We start from the raw sequence: 22,072 nt of genomic DNA, 5'->3' as shown, positions 1-22,072 counted from the left end.
GGGTCCCTTTGAGTTTCAAATGAGCCCGGGGGCTTTGTAGTGCCCGCCGCAGCCGTGCCCTGCTGCTCACCCCGGCCTGCCCCTCCTCACCTGGCACCGCGCTAATCCCGGGCCTGGCCCGGCCCCAATCCCGGGCCTGGCCCGGTTCCCATCCGTGCCTAACCCGGCCCCATCGCGGTTCCTGCACAGGGGTCCCCGCGCGTGGTTTTTGGGTCCGTTTTGGTGTTTTCCTCGTGACCTTTTGCAAATTGCGGCTGGAAGAAAACCCCCTTTTCGCCTCTTGCCCTCTGGTTTTCCCCCCTCTTCTCTCGGAGCTAATCGGGTTCTCTAAAATCTTTAATTGGGAGCAAATCCCGCTCCGATGCCGGCCCCGCTCCCTCTCCCTGCCCCAGCGATGCTCCGAGACCCAAATCGGGGCGGATTCTGAGCCTTTTTTGGGGCGAGATGGTTCGTTTTAGTGCTTTCCTCCTGACCTTTTGCAAATCGCGACTGGACGAAAATCCCCTTTTCACCTTTTCCCCTCGATTTTTCCCCCTCTTATCTCGGAGCTAATTGGGCTCTCCAAACCCTTTTTTTTTTTTTCCCGAGAGAAAGGAGTGTATTAGAGCGGGGAGAGATGTTATCTGCGGGGCAGAGCGGAGCCCGGGGCCCCGCAGCAGCCGCGGCAGGTACTTCCCTCCTCGTCCCTCATCCCTCATCCCTCATCCCTCACCCCTCGTCCCTCACCCCTCGTCCCTCACCCCTCGGCCGCGTCCCCCGGCCGCCCCCGCCGAGCAGATTTGCAAATTTACCCAAGGCCGAACAATGGATGCTCCTGGCAGCCCCTCTGTTGACTTGTTTAGAAATCCCAGAGGCGTTTCGAGGTAAAAAGGTCAGAGCTGCACCGGGCCCGCTCTTCCTCCCTCCCCTCCGTCCCTCCCTGGAGGGAAAACCCCGAAATTCGGTTTATTCTGGGCGAAATCGCCTTTTAGGGCCGGCCTTGGGGCAGCGCAAGGGAATGAAGCACGTTGGACGCTTCGTTTTTTGGGGTTGGAGGCGCGTGAATTCGGAATAAATCAGAGATTCAGAAAAGAAAAATTCAGGAATTCAGAAATTCCTCCCATCCCGGTTTCTGCGGGATGCGAATTCCCGGATTTTCACCCCGGGGATGATTTCCTGCTCTCGTCAGGCCGGGAAATGAGAATTCCACGAGGGAAGCCGGGCCCGATTCCAGGAACGGGGATCGGCCCCTTTGTTTGGGGTCCTCGGAACGGCCGCTGACTTTTCCTTCCTCCTCCTCCTCCTCCTCCCGCCCCGCATCCCGCAATTCCCAGAGATTCCCACTGTGCTGGAAGGATGGGATTTGAGGAGAAACAAAAAAAAAAAAATCAACTTTATTGGGCTGAGGTAGCTCCGTGTGGGATGCGGGGAGGTTCCGCCGGAGGAAGCGCTCGGGGTTCGGGATAATCCCATTTTTCCAGCAGCTTTGCGGTCCCGAATCGCCTCGCGAGGGAGGGAGGGCGTTAGGCCGCGCTCAAATCTCGGCTTTATCTGGCTGCGATAAGCCCGAGAGGGTGCGAGGAGCGCGCTGGGGCTTTGAGGAGCTCCCAAAACTCCCCAGGGCCTCTCGCACCTCCTGCCACAGCCCCGGCTCCTTCCCCCATAACAAAAACCCCGTCCCCTCCTCCGCCCGCAGCAGCAAAAATCGCGTGGGGAAAAAAATAAACCCTGTCAAGCAGAAATAGTGCAAAGCGGGAGCAGAAAATTGCGCTTTTTCGCTTTTTTTTTGCCTTTTTTTTGTTTCTTTCCTGAGGGTTTGGCTCTTTGCAGAGGCCTCGAGCGTCTTGGGCGCCTCGGGTCTCGTTTCAAGATCTGCAATCAGGAAATAAAAGGGAAAGGAAGGGGGGGAAATGCCCGTAACTTTTTTTTCTTTCTTTTTTTTTCTTATTTTCTTTTTTATAATCTCACGAGGAGGAAAAACGCATCGGGCAGGGGGGAAGAAAAAAATACCACCAAACACGTTGCTCTCGTTTCTGCAAAGGGAAGCGAACTAAACTGAAGGTTTTTTGCTGGGTTTTCTGGGTTTTTTTGGGCTTTTTTGTTTTTGTTTCGTTTCGTTTTGTTTTCCTGGATTGAAAGTGCAGTTCCTAAGGGAAGGGGGAAGGCAGAGAAGTCCCTGAGACACGGAAATTGCTGCGGCCGCTCCTTGGGAGTCCAGCGCCTGCAGAGGGGCCATAAATAAAGAGGGAGCCGCGGGCGGTGCCGCACGCGCGGGGACAGCGCGGAGGGTCCGGGGGGCTCGCAGCCCCCCGGGGACACCCCCGGCAGCTTTCGGGAGCCTTCAGGAGGAGCTGGAGCTGGGCGAGGCCTCGGGCGAGGACTGATCCGAGCCCTCGGCCGCCTCCTTGGGCGCCCTGCCGGCAGCGGCCGGGGCCAGCCCTTCCTTCTCCCTCTTCTTCTGCTTCATCCTCCTGTTCTGGAACCAGATCTTCACCTGCGTCTCGTTGAGCTCCAGGGTGGCGGCGATCTCCACCCTGCGGGCCCGCGTCAGGTACTTGTTGAAGTGGAACTCCTTCTCCAGCTCCGTCAGCTGCTTGGTGCTGAAGTTGGTGCGGATGGCGTTGGGCTGCCCCAGGAGCCCCAGCTCCGACGTTTTGCCTGAAAACCCCAAAAACCACCAGGGCAGGAGCGGCCGGAGGGATCCTCGCACTGAGGGGTCTCCCCTTCTCCCTCCCCCCGCAGCGCCCCGAGCCCTGCGCTCCCTCCCGGCCCCGCTCGGCCTCGGCCCGGCTCGAGTCCCGCTCCAGCTCCGCCTTTCCCGGAGATCCACCCGGAGATCCCGGAGATCCACCCGGAGAGCCATCCCCTCATCCTCCCGGCTCCACTTTTCCCCTGGGTTTTCCCCCATGATCCATTCCCTGGGTTTTCCCCCGGGATCCATTCCCTGGATTTTTCCCTCAGGATTCATCCCCTGAGTTTTTTCCTCCTGGTTTCCATTCCCTGAGTTTTCTCCCCGGGATCCATCCCCTGGGATTTTTTCCCCAGGATCCATCTCCTGTTTTTTTCCCCTTGGACCCATTCCCTGGGATTTTTTCCCCAGGATCCATCCCCTGGGTTTTTCCCCTTGGACCCATTCCTTGGGGTTTTTCCCCAGGATCCATCCCCTGGGTTTCCCCTGGGTTTTTTTCCCCGGGATCCATCTCCTGTTTTTTTCCCCTGGGATCCATTCCCTGGGTTTTTCCCTGGGTTTTCCCCCAAGATCCATCTCCTGGGGTTTTTCCCCAGGATCCATTTCCTGTTTTTTTCCCCTGGGTTTTTCCCCTTGGATCCATTCCCTGGGGTTTTTCCCCAGGATCCATCTCCTGTTTTTTTCCCCAGGATCCATTCCCTGGGTTTTTCCCCTGGGTTTCCCCCCAAGATCCATCCCCTGGGTTTTTTCCCCCGGGATCCATCTCCTGGTTTTTTTCCCCCGGGATCCATCTCCTGGGGTTTTTCCCCTGGGTTTCCCCCCAAGATCCATCTCCTGGGTTTTTCCCCCAGAATCCATCCCCGGACCCCGCGGGGAGGGCTGGAAGGGGAGGCCTGGGTTTTTCCCCTGGGTTTCCCCCCAAGATCCATCCCCTGGGTTTTTTCCCCCGGGATCCATCTCCTGGTTTTTTTCCCCCGGGATCCATCTCCTGGGGTTTTTCCCCTGGGTTTCCCCCCAAGATCCATCTCCTGGGTTTTTCCCCCAGAATCCATCCCCGGACCCCGCGGGAAGGGCTGGAAGGGGAGGGAGAGGGTGATGATGGCGGGGGAGGAGGAGGAGGAGGAAGGCCGGGGTTTCAGGGAAGGTGGCGGGGAAGGAAGTGGAACAATAGAGGAGGGGATGGAAGGCGCGGCTGAGGAAGGAGGAGGAAGCGCCGAGCGTTTCCTGCTCCGAGCTGGGCTTAAATCAGACTCGGGCCTGCGGGAAGCCGAGCCCAGGAACGCTCCATGGGGTGTGGTGGAAAATCTCTGGGTGGGGTTTAAGAAAAAGGCCCCAAAACCCAAAGCAAGCCAACCCAAACACCAAAAAAAAATCCACCTCCAAACCCAAAACAAAGCCTCAAACTCCAAACCAAGCCAACCCAAACACCAAAAAACCCCAAAACCCAAACCAAGCTAAACCCCAAGGCCCCAAACGCCAAACCAAGCCAACCCAATCACCAAAAAATCTGCCCCAAAACCCAAACCAAGCTAAACCCCCAAAAAAAGGCCCCAAACCCAAACCAAGCCAACTCAACCACCCAAAAAAAACCCACCCCAAAACCCAACCCCCCAAAAATTCCCCAAAACCCAACCCCACCCAAGCCGTGCCCCACTGGAAGGCGCCTCCCAGCCCCGGGGGGCTCAGCACTCCCGGCCCCCCGACTCACCTGTTTTGGGGGGGTTCCTCTTCACCCTCATCCACTCGAAGGTCAGCGCGGCCCCGGCCCTGGCGCCGGGCTGGGGGTGCCCGGGGGGCTGGGGGTGCCCCGGGGGCTCGGGGTGCCCCGGGGGCTCGGGCTCCCCCAGCAGCGCCGCCGGGAGCTCGCCGTAGAGGCCGGGCAGGCAGCCGGGCTGCTCGGGCCCGAAGGCGGGCGGCTGCAGCTGCCCCGCGGGCCCGCAGTAGCCCTGGGCCAGCGAGCCCGAGCCGAAGGCGGCCGCGGGCAGGTAGAGCCCGTCCGCGTCCTGCTGGCCCGCGTAGAGCTGCTGGTAGCCCGGCTGGGCCGGGTAGCCCGGGCTGGCGAAGCGCGAGGAAGAGGAAGAGGAGGGAGGGGGGAAGCTGTGCTGCGCGAGGTGGCCGGGGCCGGGCAGGCCGAAGTGGCCATCGGAGGCCGGCGTGGGGCTACCTGAGCACGGCGGGAAGGAGGGCGAGGCCGGCTCGGGGTGGTGCTGGAAGGCGGCGGTGCCGCGGTTACAAATTGCGAACTCCAAGAAGGAGTTCATGGCGGTATTGTCCATCTGCCAGTGATGGAGGAGGGTCAGCCCGTTTTGGGGGCGATGCCGCCTGCCCTACAACCTTTGGGTACTATGTCAAAGCTGGGAAACTTCCTGCCGGGCATGGGGGACCCCGAGGAGCCGCGGCCGAGCCGGGGGGGACCCCGCGGGCGGAGCGGGCCCAGCCCAATGAGCGCGGGGCTCCCGAAGTTTGCGGCCGGCTCCGGGCTCATCCATCACGGCCGTGACATTTGCATGACAAAGGGGCTTCAATCAAACCCGGCCCATCAATCTGATAACAACACGGACGCGTCAAAACCTTCTCCTCAAAGACTTTAAAAGAGAGAGGGGCGAGGCGGGGTGCGGGGAGGCGCTGCGGTGGGGGGCAGGAGGGATCGCAGTGACCCGCGAGTGGTTTTTAAGTGCTAAAAAGGGCCCCGAGTTATGCGAGGAGCCGGCTTCAGGCACAAGTCCCGACTTTCAAAGGTTTTCCCCCCGGTGCCGGCTCGGTGTGAGGAGAAGAAAAGAGGGCGAGGGGCTGGGGAGGTGCGAGCACAAAAGGATGCGCTTTTATTCGCTCGGGAACTTCTCCCCTCCAAGCGCCTCGCACCAAAGCGCCGCGCTCTTCTCCGGGATGCTGAACGCCCCCGAAGGGAAATCCGCTCCGTTTGGGCTTTAATTTCCTTTCATTTCCCCCGCCCGGGCTTTGTGCGCCCTAATTAGATCAACATTCTAATGAGGAGGCCAAATAAAGTTAGCGAGGGCAGAGCGGCTTTTGTTGGAGCCGTGCCAGGCCCGGCCTGGCAGGGCCGGGCTGGGAGCTGAGCCCGAGCCCTGCGACGGCCTGGGGACCCTCCCGTCCGTCCGGGCGCTAAACCCGGGTTTAGGGGCTCAGGCACTGCACGTTCCCTGCTAAACCCGGGTTTAGGGGCTCAGGCACTGCACATCCCCTGCTAAACCCGGGTTTAGGGGCTCAGGCACTGCACATTCCCTGCTAAACCCGGGTTTAGGGGCTCAGGCACTGCACATCCCCTGCTAAACCCGGGTTTAGGGGCTCAGGCACTGCACATTCCCGGCTAAACCCGGTTTTAGGAGCTCACGCACCTCGCACTCCGGACTAAACCCGGGTTTAGGGGCTCACGCACTGCACATTCCCTGCTAAAACCGGTTTTAGGGGCTCACGCACCGCACGCTCCCTCCCAACCCCGTTTTTTCGGGGTTCCCCGCAGCCGTGGCACTCTGAGCTCAGCTTTGCTGCCCTCAGCGGGCTCCGGCTGAGGAGGAGGAGGAGGAGGGCAGAGCCTGCCTCCAGGCCGGCCCCAGAGAATGGGAACAGAGGTGGGCAACATTTATTTACTTGTTCCGCGCGGGGAGACAAGAGCAGCGGGCAGCCGGACGCCCACAGCCATTTGTTACTTGTCAGGAGATTTACTGCCCGGCCACGCTCCGGGAGCCGCTCCTCGCCCTTCTCCCGGGCCAAAAGTTCACCCCGAGCGCCAAACCCGGGCGGAAAATCCCTCCCGGCTGCTGCCACACCTCGGCGGGGACATTTGGTGACAAATTCCAGCCCGGCAGCGATGTTTCCCCTCTTTTTTCAAGCTGGAAATTTGATTTTTTTTAGCCCGTTCCAGCTGCTGCGCTTCCATTTAAAAATTAAAGTTTCCATTCCTGCGCCTGTTTATTCATTTATTCACATTTATTCCCATTTCTTCCCGCTCTGCTGGCGCTGGGAGGCCCCGAAATGAAAATATTTGAGGTTATAAACGTGCTTCAAAACTCTCTCCTGCCTTCTTTGCATAACTCACAGCGGCTCTCCCGTCATTCCCCGGGCAGCAAAAATCGATTTCTAATTCGATTCCTCTGATATTTCGTTGCGTTCGGGTTCAAATGGATGATTTATGGCTGGAAACGGGAAAAAAAAGAGAAAATGCAGATGTTTATTCCGGCCTGGAATCGGTGGGTTTGTGATTCCTGGTGGTTTCCCACCGCGATCTCGCTCTGCTATTACATTAAAGGGATTTTTTTAAAATGAAAATCACGAAAAATCGCGATTTTTTCAGTTGTGGCGGGGAAACTTTTCCTCTAAGCCAAGCCTAAATTAGAGCTGAGGTGAAAAATCCGATTTTTTTTGTTGTTGTTTTGGGGTTTTTTTGGGTTTTTTTTGGTGGCTGGGACAGGGCTCCCAAAATTGGAGGCAGAATTGGTGAAATTGTGCAAAATTCAGCCTGAAATGGGGACGGGCCGCGGGGCTGGGGTTTAGGGCTGGGATCACTTCGGGAATTGGGGGAAAATCGCTTTTTTTGGGTTCCTAACGCTCAGATGAGGGATTGAGGGCTGGGATCACCTCAGGATTTGGGGAAATTCGGGGTTTTTTGGGTTCCTAACACCCAGAGGAGCGATTTGGGGCTGGGATCGTCTTGAGACTTTGGGGAAATCGCGGGTTTAAGTCCCTAAGGCTCACATGAGGAGTTTAAGGCTGGAATAATGTGGAGAATTGGGGAAAATCGCTTTTTTTTGTTGGTGCTGAACGTTCACAGGAGGGATTTAGGGTCGGGAACACTTCGGGGTTTGGGGAAAATCGCTTTTTTTTGGTTCCTAACGCTCAGAGGAGGGGTTGAGGGCTGGGATCACTTCAGAAATTTGGGAAAATCGCTTTTTTTTTTTTTTTTTTTTTTGAAACACCGGCAGAACCCGGGCTGGAGGAAGGGCCCCGTTCCCAACCCCCTCCCAGCACCTCCGGGATGCTCCGGCCCCCCCGGCTGCCCCAAAATCCCAATTTCTGCCCCCAATTCCGCCTCGTGAGGAGCATTTCGGGAAGGCCCTGGGGGGAACCCTCAGCTCTTGGTTTTTAAGTCGTTATTTTAAAATCTTTATTTGAAATCTTTATTGGAAACCTTCATTTGAAATCTTCATTTTAAAAGCATTTTAAATCTTGACTTTGAGTCCTGATTTGAAACCTGGATTTGAGATCTGCGTTTTAAATCTTGATTTGAAATCTGTATTTTCAATCTCGAGTTTAAATCTGTATTTTTTAATCTTGAACCGGGGAGGTTTTTTTGTGCAGGCACAGAGGAGGAACGAGGCATTTCCAAGGGCTCGGAGAGTCTCCAGATGCTTCGTTTTTGGGCTCAAACACAGCTTTTTGGGGGTTAAATGGAACTTTTTCCAGGTTCAATGTAACTCCTCAGAAGTTAAACATAACTTTTTAGGAGTTAAATATAACTTTATGGGGGTTAAAAATAACTTTTTGGGGGTTAAAAATAACTTTTTGGAGACTAAATAGAACTTTTTGGGCGTTAAATGTAATTTTTTAGGGAAGCCTCAATCAGAGCTGAGGCGGCTCTGAGATGAAAAAGTCGATTTTGGGGTTTTTTTTTGGTTTTTTGGGGTTTTTTTTTGTGGATGAAAAGGTCGGATGGGAAGGGAGAGAAAAGAGGCGCGGGAGGGATTGGATGAGTTAGACATCGGGTCATCCGCAGGAAAAAAGGCAAATCCCCAGAAATTCGGATAAAATATATTTTAAAAAAAAGGGGGGGGTGTGTGGAACACAGAAAATCCCAAATAATGCAGATAAAATAAAATTTAAAAGGTAAAAAAGGGGAAAAAACCCAAATAATTCAGATAAAATAGGGAAATAAAACGGGGGGAAAGCTCAGGTAATTCAGATTTTTGTAATTAAAAAAAAGCCCAGATAATCCAGATAAAGTGAAATAATTTAAATAATTTTGGGATCAGGTTCCTGCTCCCTGGCTCGGGGAGTCCTGTCCTGTTCCCTGGGAATCCCAGCGCCTTTTCCATGGGCTGGAACCCGCCTCGCCTCATTAATTAGGGTCATTTGCATATTCATTACTGCCCCAGAGTGGAGAGGAGGGGTCTGGAGCCGCTGCCCTCGGGGGGGGATTTGGGGGGTCCCAAATCCCTGGGGGTTCCCTCAGATCCCAAATCCCTTGGGTTTCACTCAGACCCCTCAAACCCCAAATCCCCGGGGGTTCCCTCCAATCCCAAATTCCTTTGGGGTTCATTCAGACCCCAAATCTAACTGGGGGTCCCAAATCCCTCAGGATTCCCCCAGATCCCAAATCCCCAGGAGTTCTCTCAGATCCCAAATCCCTGGGGACCCCCTCGGATCCCAAATCCTTCGGGGATCATTCAGATCCCAAATCCCCTGGGATTCCCTCAGATCCCAAATCTGAGGGTCCCAAATCCCTGAGGATGCCCCCAGATCCCTCCATATCCCCTCGGATCCCAAATTCCTGGGTTCCCTCCGATCCCAAATCCCCGGGGATCATTTAGATCCCAAATCCCTGAGATCCCCTCTGATCCCAAATCCCTGGGATCCCCTCGGATCCCAAACCCAGGCCCTGCGCCCGGGCTCGTTCCCGCCGTGATCAATGGCCGATATCGGCAGCTCGGCTTTATCGATACCGGGACTCCCGAGACCCAAATCCGCCCTTTATTCCCATTTTTTCCCCCCCCGATTTCAGCCCCCAGCGAGGAAATCAAAGCGGGACAAACCCGGGATGTTCCAGGACAAGGTTCCCTCTCCCAGCTCCGCCCTTTGGGGCCGGAGCAGCTCTGGATGGAAAACTGGGAACGGGTGAGAGGGAAAAGGAAAGAGAAATCAGAGAAATCGAGGGGGAAATAAAAGAGAGGAGGAAAAAAAAAGAAAATTCCCAAGAATTTTCCCAAACCCCGCAGAAGTCCCGGGAAGAGGGAGCTCCTGCCCTGCCCTCGCAGGCCCCGCTCCCGCTGGGTTTCTGCTCCAGGGAAGGTTCCCAGGCCGCTCCCGCACCCCCAGCTCTGCTCCTGGGCAAACCCCCGCACCCCTCCCGCAGCAGCACAAATCAACATTTCCTCAGCAGCCGCCCGCACGCCGCTCATTTGCATACCCCCGGCTTAATTACCGCCAGGCAACCGCCGCGTTTTGCCAGCAATCAAGGGCCTGAATATGCTTCATACGCTTAATTCGCTTAATTAACGCCCTCCAGCCGCGCGGAGCAGAAGCGCGGGGCCGCGGAGCCGCGCTCCCCGCGCGTTTGGCGTTTCGGAGAGGGCAAAGAACGGCCGAGCTAATGGCGGAGAACCGCAGCCATCCGAGAACCCAGATCTTATTGAACATCCCCCTTCTCTCCTCCCGAACGCTCCGGCCTCGCTAATTAGGACCAATCAGGCGGGCCCTGATCGGGGGGTGACAACTGCGGGGCTCCGCTCATGGAGCGCCTTCCGCGGGCGCGGGATCCATCGGGGCCGCGCCGGGAGCGCATCACGGGCTCGGCAGGGAGCGGTGCCCGGGGGGGCTCGGGGCTTCGGCGGGGGGCTTTGGGGTCCCTCTCCCATCCTCATCAGGGATTGGTGTCGATAAGAACTCGGGATTCAATTTAGGGAGGGGTTTGGGGTCCCTTTTCCCACCCTCATCAGGGATTGGTATCGATAAGATCTTGGGGTTTAATTTAGGGAGGGGTTTGGGGTCCCTTTCCCACCCTCATCAGGGATTGGTATCGATGAGGGCTCGGGATTCAATTTAGGGAGGGCTTTGGGGTCCCTTTCCCACCCTCATTAGGGATTGGTGTCGATAAGAACTCGGGATTTAATTTAGGGAGGGGTTTGGGGTCTCTTTCCCACCCTCATTAGGGATCGGTATCCATAAGATCTCGGGGTTTGATCTGGGGAGGATTTGGGGTCCCTTTCCCCACCCTCATCAGGGATTGGTATCCATGAGGTCTCGGGGTTTAATTTGGCTAGGGGTTTGGGGTCTCTTTTCCCACCCTCATCAGGGATTTGTAGAGATAAGAACTGGGGGTTTAATTTGGGGAGGGGTTTGGGGTCCCTTTTCCCACCCTCATCAGGGATTTGTAGAGATGAGGTCTCGGGCTTGATTTGGGATGGGGTTTTGGGGTCCCTTTCCCCACCCTCATGAGGGATTGGTATGGATAAGATCTCGGGGTTTGATTTGGGGTGGTTTTGGGGTCTCTTTTCCCACTCCCATCGGGGATTTGTGGAGATAAGGACTTGGGGTTTAATTTGGGGAGGGGTTTGGGGTCCCTTTTCCCACCCTCATCAGGGATTGGTATCGATGAGGGCTCGGGGCTTCGGCCGGGGGGCTTTGGGGTCCCTCTCCCACCCTCATCAGGGATTGGTGTCGATAAGATCTTGGGGTTTAATTTAGGGAGGGGTTTGGGGTCCCTTTTCGCACCCTCATCAGGGATTGGTGTCGATAAGAACTCGGGATTTAATTTAGGGAGGGGTTTGGGGTCTCTTTCCCACCCTCATTAGGGATCGGTATCCATAAGATCTCGGGGTTTGATCTGGGGAGGATTTGGGGTCCCTTTCCCCACCCTCATCAGGGATTGGTATCCATGAGGTCTCGGGGTTTAATTTGGCTAGGGGTTTGGGGTCCCTTTTCCCACCCTCATCAGGGATTGGTATCGATGAGGGCTCGGGGCTTCGGCCGGGGGGCTTTGGGGTCCCTCTCCCACCCTCATCAGGGATTGGTGTCGATAAGATCTTGGGGTTTAATTTAGGGAGGGGTTTGGGGTCCCTTTTCGCACCCTCATCAGGGATTGGTGTCGATAAGAACTCGGGATTTAATTTAGGGAGGGGTTTGGGGTCTCTTTCCCACCCTCATTAGGGATCGGTATCCATAAGATCTCGGGGTTTGATCTGGGGAGGATTTGGGGTCCCTTTCCCCACCCTCATCAGGGATTGGTATCCATGAGGTCTCGGGGTTTAATTTGGCTAGGGCTTTGGGGTCTCTTTTCCCACCCTCATCAGGGATTTGTAGAGATAAGAACTGGGGGTTTAATTTGGGGAGGGGTTTGGGGTCCCTTTTCCCACCCTCATCAGGGATTTGTAGAGATGAGGTCTCGGGCTTGATTTGGGATGGGGTTTTGGGGTCCCTTTCCCCACCCTCATGAGGGATTGGTATGGATAAGATCTCGGGGTTTGATTTGGGGTGGTTTTGGGGTCTCTTTTCCCACTCCCATCGGGGATTTGTGGAGATAAGGACTTGGGGTTTAATTTGGGGAGGGGTTTGGGGTCCCTTTTCCCACTCTCATCAATGATTGGTATCGATGAGGGCTCGGCGCTTGAGCTGGGGGGGCTTTGGGGTCCCTTTTCTCACCCTCATCCAGGGATTTGTAGAGATGAGGTCTCGGGCTTGATTTGGGATGGGGTTTTGGGGTCCCTTTCCCCACCCTCATGAGGGATTGGTATGGATAAGATCTCGGGGTTTGATTTGGGGTCCCTTTTCCCACCCTCATCAGGGATTTGTAGGGATAAGATCTCGGGGTTTAATCTGGGGTGGTTTTGGGGTCTCTTTTCCCACTCCCATCGGGGATTTGTGGAGATAAGGACTTGGGGTTTAATTTGGGGAGGGGTTTGGGGTCCCTTTTCCCACTCTCATCAATGATTGGTATCGATGAGGGCTCGGCGCTTGAGCTGGGGGGGCTTTGGGGTCCCTTTTCTCACCCTCATCAGGGATCGGTATCCATAAGATCTCGGAGTTTGATCTGGGGCGGTTTTGGGGTCTCTTTTCCCACCCTCATTAGGGCTTTTTATCAATAAGAACTCGAGGTTTAATTTGGGGGGTTCGGGTCCCTTTTCCCACCCTGATTAATAATTTTTATCGATGAGAACTCTGGGTTTAATCCGGGGGGTTTAGGGACCCCTTTCCCACCCCTTTGCCCGGGGGTCCCTCCTGTCCCTCCCTCGGCCTCGCCCTTCCCCTCCTCCCTTCCCCAGGGGAAAAGGGCGTGGGAATGTGGAAATCCGCCCGTTTGGGACATTTCCTCTCATTTTGGGGCTGAAGAGCATCTCAGTGTGGAAATCCGCCGCTTTTTGGGTATTTTCTCCTCATTTTTTCAGCTGGATGCAGGAGGGGCCGTCCCTGGAGAGGCCAAAAGGACGCTCAGACCCCAAAAACCATCCCGGGGCAGGGCCGAGCTTCCCCTGCTGGCCCGGAGTGGGGGAGGAGGAGGAGGAGGAGGAGGAGGAGGAGGGGAAGTGTGGGAAGCGCTGGAACAAATGGCGCTTTGATAGACCCCGGCTGGCAGCTCCGAGCGCTCCGCAGCCCCCGGGGCATTAAATCAACCCCAAAATCACGAATCGCCTCCCGCGGGGCTCCGCTGCCCCCCAGACTCGCGGCTCGGGGACCCCCGGAGCGAGCGGGGGCGGTGGGAGAGGGGCAGGGGGTGCTGGTGCCTCCCGGGAGCCTTTTCCGTGCGGGAGGGGGGGTTTGGGTGTTCAAACATTCCGATATTCACGGCTGGGGTGGATATTGATCCCGATAAACCGCGCCGCCGCCCGGAGCGGGGCTTTGGAGCTGCCGCCTCCTCTCCTGGAGAGAAGATTTGGGAAAAGATGATTCGGAATCAAATGTGGCCCTAAAGTCACCCCGCCTCCTCTTTGTTCGAGCCGAGGGAGATCATCCACAGCGATCTCCAAAACATCTGTCGAGCCTTTGCCTTCTTTTATTTCACTTTTATTTATTTTTTTCTTTCCGGCCCGGAGTGGGAACCCAGCCCGGCCCCGCTGCTTTGAACCCCAAATAAAAGATCCCAAATTCTGAGAGGGGGGATGACCCCGCCCAGGCACTGAAAACACCAAATTCACCCCAAAAATCTGCCTGTGGGCTGGGGGGACACCCCAAAAGCCGAGCGGGGCAGCTGGGTTTGCTTCACCCTACAGAAAAAGGGGCTGGGGGAGGGCCTGGGCTGCTCCGCTCACTTTTAGGGTCGCCCCCCGCCCCATATTTCCCATCCCCCCGGGCTCAAACCCCTCCTGGACTCCTCCCAGCACTTGGGAAACCCCAAAGACTCCTTCGGGTCATTCCTTTGGGATAACAAGCCAGAAACCCCCCCCAAACCCCCCCCGGGACGAGTTTTGGGGTGAAAACCCCGCGAGGGGAGGAAGATTTGAAAGGGATGCGAGAAATCCCAAATGAGATCGAGGATCCGGGGGGGTTTGGGGTCTGTGGGGCTGGAAAAGGGAGGAGGAATAAAAGGGGTTTGTGGGGTTGGGAGAGGAGGAATAAAAGGGATTTGGGGGTTTATGGGGTTGGGAAAGAGAGGAGGAATAAAGGGGTTTTAGGGTTGGAAAAGTGAGGAGGAATAAAGGGGTTTTAGGGTTGGAAAAGGGAGGAGGAATAAAAGGGGTTTGGGGGTTTGTGGGGTTGGGAAAGAGAGGAGGAATGAAGGGATTTTGGGGTTTGGAAAGAGAGGAGGAATAAAAGGGGTTTTAGGGTTAGAAAAGTGAGGAGGAATAAAAGGAGGTTCTGGGGTTTGTGGGGTTGGAAAAGTGAGGAGGAATAAAGGGGTTTTGGGGTTGGGAAAGGGGGGATGAATAAAGGGGTTTGGGGATTTTGGAGTTGGAAAAGAGAGGAGGAATAAAGGGGTTTTGGGGTTTGTGGGGTTGGGAAAGAGAGGAGGAATAAAAGGGGTTTTGGGGTTTAGGGGTTGGGAAAGGGAGGAGGAATAAAAGGGGTTTTAGGATTGGAAAAGTGAGGAGGAATAAAAGGAGGTTCTGGGGTTTGTGGGGTTGGAAAAGAAGGGAGGAATAAAAGGGGTTTTGGGGGTTTTGGGGTTGGGAAAGGGAGGAGGAATAAAGAAAAGCCCCCCAGGCCCATCCCTTACCCTCCTTCTCTCACGTTCATTTGGTCACCCCAACGTGTGGAATTTTTTTTGAGCTTTTACCCCAAATCCTCCTTTTTTTCCTCGTTTCTTCGCAGCTCCGGACGTTTCAAAGCCCGGGAGCCGCGGTGGATTCTGAGAGAAAGAGGAGGAGGAGGAGGATGGGGATGAAGGGCGGGATGGGGGTGTGGGAGGCCGGGAATGGCCCCGGAATTCGCGTGGGCTCCGCGCTGCCTTTGTGTTGTTTTTCCATCCCTTTATCGCCTTTTTTTAGGGTTTTTATTTGGGATTTTTTTCGGTTTTTTCCCCTTAAATTAGAGGATTTTTCCCGTCCCCGAAGCAGAATCCCAAAATGTTAAAATTAAGGAAGAAACCACCCCGCTTTGATTGAATACAATAAATAAATGAATGGATAAATAAATAAACACCAAGCTGGAGGGAAATGAAACAGGATGCAGGGAATATTTCCTCTGGAATTGTTGGTTGGGAGCGATTTCTTTTGTCTCCTCTCAGGGAACACGAGGAGATTATTAAACCTCACTAAAAAGCAGAGAAAAAGCGAGTGATTTATGGAGGAAAACAAAAAAAAGCGCTTTTTTGGAGAGAAATCCAGAGTAAACACACGTTCGTCGCTTTTATAAAGATGTTTATTTACTCTATGAAAATAATATACAATAAATAATTTGCCCTTTGCTACGAAAGGATTTGAATAAATAATCTACATCTAAAACGTAAAAAGAGGAAGGAAAATTCCCCTGATTTTTTTTTTTTAAATTTTATTTTAAAAATTTTATTACGAAATCTAAAAGTCTCGTTCTGATTCCTGAGAAAGTCGCTGGGGAGGAGGATTTATAAATTTAATTTATTTTTTCTCTCGAGGGGCTGAAATCGCCCCCGTGAGTGAGAACTACCGGCTGCTTCCTTGGAAATAAATAAGGGGGGGAAAATAAATAAAATTACCACGAAATACCTGAATTTTAGCAAAATTTGGGCGGCTCTTTCACCTTCTGGAATAAATATTGGGAGGTCAGTTTGGAGCTTCCAAACGGAACTGGGAGGAGGGGACTGGATGGGAAATGGCTTGGGGGTGATTTTAGGGGTTCCCCTTCTTTTAGGGCCGATGTTGAGGTGTGGGCCCTTGTTTTAGGGCAGATATTGGGGGGCTCCCCTTCTTTTAGGGCAGATTTTAGGGGTTACCCTTCTCTTAGGGCAGATTTAGGGTGGGTTCTCCTTTTAAGCCAGATTTTGGGGGCTCCCCCTTCTTTCAGGGCAGATTTTGGGGCATGGGCCATTGTTTTAGGGCAGATTTCGGGGCTTCCCCTTCTTCTAGCACAGATTTTGGGATGGGTCCCCTTCCTTTGGGCCAGATTTTGGGGGATTCCCCTTCTTCTAGGGCACATTTGAGGTTTTCCTCTTCTTTTAGGCCAGTCTGGGGGGATTCTCCATATTTTAGGTCAGATTTGGGGTTTCCCCCTTATTTTAAGCCAGATTTTAGGCTTTCTCCTTCTTTTAGGCCAGATCTTGAGGGTTCCCCTTTTCTCAGGCCAGATTTTGAGGGTTCAGTTTCTCTTAGGGCAGATTTTGAGGGTTTCCCTTTTCTCAGGCCAAATTTTGGGGGTTCAGCTTCTCTCAAGCCAGATCTTGAGGGTTCCCCTTCTCTCGGGGCAGATTTTTGGGGTTTCCCTTCTCTCAGGGCAGATTTCGGGGGTTCCCCTTCTCTCGGGGCAGATTTCGGGGGTTCCCCTTCTCTCGGGGCAGATTTTTGGGGTTCCCCTTCTCTCAGGGCAGATTTCGGGGGTTCCCCTTCTCTCGGGGCAGATTTTTGGGGTTCCCCTTCTCTCAGGGCAGATTTCGGGGGTTCCCCTTCTCTCAGGGCAGATTTTTTGGGTTCCCCTTCTCTCGGGGCAGATTTCGGGGGTTCCCCTTCTCTCAGGGCAGATTTCGGGGGTTCCCCTTCTCTCGGGGCAGATTTTTGGGGTTCCCCTTCTCTCGGGGCAGGTTTCGGGGTGCTGGCAGTGCCCGCTCCCAGGCTGCCCTCCCCAAACCCTCCGGCAGGGCAGGGCAGGAGCACCCCCCGCTAGGGAAAATCCAGATCCTGCAGGTCCATGGTGCAGAGCGCGCTGCTGAAGAGCTCCAGCTCCTCCTCGGAGAAGCGCAGGGGGCTCTCCAGGGACCCCAGCCCACCCGGAGAAAGCCCCTGGCCGAGCTCCAGGCACGGCTCCAGCGAGAACACGCCGAGCTCCGGCGGCGGCGGCCGCTCCGCGCTCCCCGCGCGCTCCTCGATGGCGCCCAACGCGGGGCAGGTCTCGGCCTCGCCGCCTGCATCCGGCCCGGCCCAAACGGCTTCTTCCTTGTGCTGCGTCTGCCTCTTGTGCTTCATGCGGCGGTTCTGGAACCACACCTTGACCTGGCGCTCGGTGAGCTGCAGCAGCGCCGCGATCTCCACGCGCCGCGGCCGGCACAGGTACTTGTTGAAGTGGAATTCCTTCTCCAGCTCCAGCAGCTGCGTGTTGGTGTAGGCGGTGCGGAGGCGCCTGGAGCCGCCGCTGTCCGACAGCCCCGGAGCCTCTGCAGAGGGAAAAACACAGGAATTGTCACCAAAGCCAGGAGTTCTGCACCGCCCCGCCGGGGGGAAATGGGTTAATCCAACTTTGCCCACTCCGGAGGAGTTCCGTGCCTCGAGGGGAAAAGGGATTTTGCTCCTGGTCTCTCCCTTTAGAGCCCTTCCCTCTCTGGAGGAAAAAAGAATTTCTAACTTCCTTCTAAACCTCTAAAATGTAGGACATTTCTCCATTTCTCCATTTCTTCTACATTTCTTCTACATTTCTTCTCCATTTCTTCTACATTTCTTCTACATTTCTTCTACATTTCTCCTAAATTCCTAAATCCCCTCTTTCCTGTTGGTTTGGTTTCTCTCTTTTTATTTTTTTTCTTTTTTTTTTTTTTTTTTTTTTTTTTTTTTTTACCTTTCCCCGGTACTTTGGCTTGATTATCCCAATTTTCCCCAGTACTTTGGTTTGATTACCCCGATTTTCCCCGGCCAATGAGCTCCGGCGTCCGCCCTTGTCCTGCCTGATTTCACCCGAACCTGGAAACCCCGGAATTGTTCCTCCAGCACTTTATCCCGGGGGAGAGAAAGAGGCCGAGCAGCGAGAGGCTGCTCCTTTTTCTGGGGGTGTTTTGGGGTGCAATAATTCCATTTTGTAGGATCAGCCCCCGCTCTTCCACCTCCCCATTTTTTTTTTTTTTTTTTTTTTTTTTTTTTTTTTTTTTTTTTTTTTTTTTTTTTACCTTTCCCCTGTACTTTGGCTTGATTATCCCAATTTTCCCCAGTACTTTGTTTTGATTACCCCGATTTTCCCCGGCCAATGAGCTCCAGTGTCCTCCCTTGTCCTGCCTGATTTCACCCGAGCCGTGGAAACCCCGGAATTGTTCCTCCAGCACTTTATCCCGGGGGAGAGAAAGAGGCCGAGCAGCGAGAGGCTGCTCCTTTTTCTGGGGGTGTTTTGGGGTGCAATAATTCCATTTTGTAGGATCAGCCCCCGCTCTTCCACCTCCCCACCCTTCTGGCACCTTCCTATTTTCCTTTCCTATTTTCACCCATTTTCCTTCCCCTCCCTCGGAGCTTCTTGGTGGTTTTGTTGTCTTTGCTTTTCCCTTTTTTTATTTTTTATTTTTATTTTTTCCCCTGTTGGGCACTGAAAGCCGAACAAACGCAGTTGCAAACCCCCCCCAGGCCCCCCCGGGCCCTCCTTGCTCGGGGCTCCACCAGAACTTGCAGAAATTTGTAATTTTTATTCGCGGGGGGGGGAGGAGGCGGCCGAACCCCCCGACCCCGGGCTGGGGGCATCGCTCCGTGAATCCCCAGTCCCGGGGGAGCCCCCCGGGCAGGGGGATGGGCTGGGGCCGTTTTGGGGCCAGACGAGCAGAATTGGCCATTTCCCGCCGCCCCCCCCATACGAACCTGCGGGGGATCCCGCGGCGGGCATCGGCAGCGAGGAGGAGGAGGAGGAGGAGGAGGAGGATGGCGGGGACGAAGCGGCCGGAGCCTGGCTGCCTCTCCTGGACGATTTCTTCTCCCTCATCCAGGGGAAGGGCGCTGCCCGGGGGCCGGGCGGGGCCGCGGGCCGGGCCGGGCCGTGCCGAGCTGGGCTCGGGCTCGCCCGGCTGCCGCAACAAGGGCTCAGGCTCTGGAGGAGGCTCGGCTCGAAAGGAGGAGGAATTAACGTCGAGTCCTTGATTGATGAAGTTTGAAATGTCTCCAGGACAGCGGGGAGAGACGTCAGGCACTCCGCGAGCGAAGGCTGGCTATTTATAAACCCGATCTCCCTCTCAAATTCAAAATTCATGGCTTTTCCAGGGCCCGGGCTTTAAAAAGCGGGAGGGAGGCGGGGGAGAGGGAGGAGGAGGAGGAGGAGGAGGGGGAGAGGGAGAGAAATCGGAGGGCTTGGGTTTTTGATGGCGGGGATGATGACGGTCCTCGGGCTTTTTATAATTGTTATATTGCTGATAATACAGGCGGAGGGGGACCCTGCTCTGCTAAACTCCAGGCTGGGGCGAAATTGCAGCCAATTCCTCGTCACGTGGGAGGCCCTGGCCAATGGCAGCAGGGGCCTGGTGGCAAACAGAAAGCATTATTTTCTTTAATTGATCAAAAAATAGGGGGAGAGAAAGCGAGAGAGACAGGAACCCCCAAAAAGCCAACACCACCCAGCAGCACCCCAGAATCAACATCACACCCTGGCTGTGGGCAGGGAGAGCCCAGCCCCGTCCCAGTCCCGTCCCAGTCCCGTTCCAGTCCCGTTCCATCCTCATTCCTGTTCCAGTCCCGTCCCAGCCCCGTCCCAGTCCCGTCCCAGTCCCGTTCCAGTCCCGTTCCATCCTCATTCCTGTTCCAGTCCCGTCCCAGCCCCGTCCCAGTCCCGTCCCAGTCCCGTTCCAGTCCCGTTCCATCCTCATTCCTGTTCCAGTCCCGTCCCAGCCCCGTCCCAGTCCCGTCCCAGTCCCGTTCCAGTCCCGTTCCATCCTCATTCCTGTTCCAGTCCCGTCCCAGCCCCGTCCCAGTCCCGTCCCAGTCCCGTTCCAGTCCCGTTCCATCCTCATTCCCGTTCCAGTCCCGTTCCATCCTCATTCCCGTTCCATCCTCAGTCCCGTCCCAGCCCCGTCCCAGTCCCGTCCCAGTCCCGTTCCATCCTCATTCCCGTTCCATCCCCGTTCCCTCCCCGCCGCTCCGGTGTCCCCAGCCGGGCCCATCCTGGGATGGGAATCGGGGTTTTCTGCCCTCCCCGTTCCCTGCTCTCCGCTCCCGCAGCCCCGGGGCTGTCCCTGGGCTGGTGCTCGAGCCTGGCTCTGAGCGCTCAGGAAATCAAAGGAGCTTTTAAGCCGAGTTTAGTTAAACCGGCGCGGTTTCAATGACTCTTGAAGAGCAGCCTAATCCTTCTCCTTGCCGAGCCGGGCTTAATGGGCGCTCGGCGCTTCGCTTGGAGGCCAGACACGTTTTAGGGTCACGGCTATCTCTGAAATCGCATCTCTGCCTTCCCATCCCTTTTTTTTCCCACCCCATCTCCAATAAAGCAGCGCCACTTCCAGAGTTTACAAAATAAATAAATAAAATGAAAAAGTCATTTCCCAAGGTTTTTCCCCCCTTTCTTTCCCCTCTCCAAGGCGCGCCGGGTCCGCAGGGCCCGAGCAGAAGAGAGCAACCATCAATCTTCTCCTCCAAGGACTTGTGACAGCTCGCCCCGGCTCACTCAGCACAGAAATTCCGCTTTTGCCTCGCAGGTTTTTAACCCAGGGCAGGTTTACAAACGTTAATCCGCCGGTTTTAACGGTAAAAACTTTAAAAAAAGGAGAGATAAATCAAAAAGAATCTGCCTGGAGGGGATGGAGAGGGAGTCGGGGTTTGCGGGAGCTCCAGTGGTCCCAGTTTGCAGCCGGCAGGGACGGGGAGGCTCCGCTCCCGCAGGGAGCAGCCTGGAAACTTTTGTCACTCCAGGCATCCGCGTGGGTGGGAGCGCTTGGGAATAAATCTAAAGCTCCTTCAGCGAGCGGGGGAACGAAAATAATTACAATCGTTGCAATAATGAAAAAAATACCCAGCGCCAACCCGAATTTCCCTGAGCGTTTTGTGGATTCGCGTGTCAAAACCACCCAAAAATCTGTTTAATCTCGTCAGATCAATGGTTAAAAAGAAAATAATCTTTTTTTTTAAAAGCCAAACAAGCGTTTGTGCTCCTTGCTGGCCGGTTTGAAGTGGAAATTTGGGGTTTGCCTGCGGTTGGCAATTCCTCGGGTTTGGGATGGGATGAAGAGGAGGAATTGGGGATGGAAAATTCTTCCCAGCCGCTGCCAAAAGTTGTCTCTGCTTTTCGGAGCTGCAAGGGGAAAAGAAAAATGGAAATGGGGGGAATGAAAAGAAGGAAAAATGAGAAATGGGGAATGAAAAGAAGGAAAAATGAGAAATGGGGAATGAAAAGAAGGAAAAATGAGAAATGGGGAATGAAAAGGGGGGAAAATTATAGAGGGGGAATGAAAATAGGGAGGAATGAAAATAGGGAAAAATGGAAAGGGGGGAAAAGAAAAATGGGGGGATGAAAAGAGGGGGAGAAAATGAAAATGGGGAGAAAATGAAAAGGGGGGAAAAGTGGGGGGGATGAAAAGGGGAGGGGAGAAATGAAAATGGGAGAGAGAATGAAAAGATGGAAAAATTAAAAGAGGGGGAATGAAAAGAGGAGAAAATTAAAAGAGGGGGAATGAAAAGAGAGAAAAAATGAGAAGAGAGGGGGAATAAAGAAAGGAAAAAAAGGAAAAAAAACCTCTTGGGAAATTGGGATTTTTAAATTTTTTTTTTTCCCACGCATCTCACGGAGCAAAGGGGGTAAAACATCCCCCGAGTGCAGGGAAGGCGTCGCGTCCTGGGAGGGATCCCCGAGTTCCAGGGACCAACCCGAGGCAGCCCCGCCGGGGAGGGAGCGCAGCCCGCCCGGGGCGCGCCCCGGAATTGGTTTTTTTTCCCTTTTTGCCTGATTTTAACCATTTCCTGGGAATCCCTGGCACAACATGGCGCCGGAAAAATCCGGGAATTGAGCTGGGGAATCAGAAATGGTCTGAGAGATGATCCCAACCCAGCCCGCCATCACCGAATCATTTTATTATTGAAAAGAAATTTTAAAATTTGCTTTTGAATTAAAAATATTTCACAGGCCGGGATGGGAAATTGTTCCTTGCGGCCTCGCTGCTCCTGATCCCGTTATTATTTATAATTATTTATAATTATATTTTTAATTCTTAAGCTGGAACTCCTGATCCCGTTATTATTTATAATTATTTATAATTATTTATAATTATTTATAATTCTATTTTTAATTCTTAAGCTGGAACTTGGTTGATGAGGAGGGATCGGAGCTCGGCGCTGTTTCTCGTGAGAGGTTTTCTCCAGCAGAGCTTTTTTTTTCATCGCTCGGGGATTTGTCCTGTGCACACAGGTGGATGAAATGAGTAAAATGGGAAATATCTGAAATGCGGAA

General features: G+C 54.4%; 2 protein-coding genes and 1 long non-coding RNA gene across 4 annotated transcripts; all 3 read right to left on the bottom strand.

Moving 5' to 3' along the window:
* Nucleotides 1-1,348: 1,348 nt before the first annotated feature.
* On the bottom strand, nucleotides 1,349-10,270 carry HOXB1 (homeobox B1). 2 transcript variants are annotated; one of them, XM_039704707.1, is made up of 3 exons: nucleotides 9,810-10,270; nucleotides 4,377-6,822; nucleotides 1,349-2,637 (listed from the first exon to the last, which is right to left on the bottom strand). In XM_039704707.1, the coding sequence occupies exons 2-3, from the start codon at nucleotides 4,942-4,944 to the stop codon at nucleotides 2,321-2,323; spliced, it is 885 nt and encodes a 294-aa protein (XP_039560641.1). In that variant the 5' UTR covers nucleotides 4,945-6,822; nucleotides 9,810-10,270; the 3' UTR covers nucleotides 1,349-2,320. The 2 variants fall into 2 exon arrangements, with proteins under 2 accessions (XP_039560641.1, XP_039560642.1); XM_039704708.1 differs by having other exon boundaries at nucleotides 9,825-10,270.
* A 5,981-nt stretch (nucleotides 10,271-16,251) lies between these two features.
* On the bottom strand, nucleotides 16,252-19,271 carry HOXB2 (homeobox B2). Its single transcript, XM_039704706.1, has 2 exons — nucleotides 18,511-19,271; nucleotides 16,252-17,114 (listed from the first exon to the last, which is right to left on the bottom strand). The coding sequence occupies exons 1-2, from the start codon at nucleotides 18,893-18,895 to the stop codon at nucleotides 16,624-16,626; spliced, it is 876 nt and encodes a 291-aa protein (XP_039560640.1). The 5' UTR covers nucleotides 18,896-19,271; the 3' UTR covers nucleotides 16,252-16,623.
* Nucleotides 17,511-18,492, bottom strand: LOC120500197. The gene is made up of 2 exons (XR_005627047.1): nucleotides 18,101-18,492; nucleotides 17,511-17,774 (listed from the first exon to the last, which is right to left on the bottom strand). It is a non-coding gene; the product is annotated as an uncharacterized LOC120500197 (long non-coding RNA).
* Nucleotides 19,272-22,072: the final 2,801 nt, after the last annotated feature.

The sequence above is a fragment of the Passer montanus genome, unplaced genomic scaffold (genome assembly GCF_014805655.1).
Source record: "Passer montanus isolate IOZ18808 unplaced genomic scaffold, ASM1480565v1 scaffold179, whole genome shotgun sequence".
Taxonomy (NCBI): domain Eukaryota; kingdom Metazoa; phylum Chordata; class Aves; order Passeriformes; family Passeridae; genus Passer; species Passer montanus.
Note: the sequence above shows the minus strand (reverse complement) of the source record. Positions and strands in the feature narration are given on the sequence as shown.

Coding starts and splice junctions, on each gene's coding strand:
- HOXB1 (XM_039704707.1), bottom strand. CDS start 4,944: ATGGACAATACCGCCATGAACTCCTTCTTGGAGTTCGCAATTTGTAAC. Junction 2,638..4,376: donor GAGGAACCCCCCCAAAACAG/GTGAGTCGGGGG, acceptor TGGGGTTTTCAG/GCAAAACGTCGGAGCTGGGG.
- HOXB2 (XM_039704706.1), bottom strand. CDS start 18,895: ATGAATTTTGAATTTGAGAGGGAGATCGGGTTTATAAATAGCCAGCCT. Junction 17,115..18,510: donor CGCCGCGGGATCCCCCGCAG/GTTCGTATGGGG, acceptor TTCCCTCTGCAG/AGGCTCCGGGGCTGTCGGAC.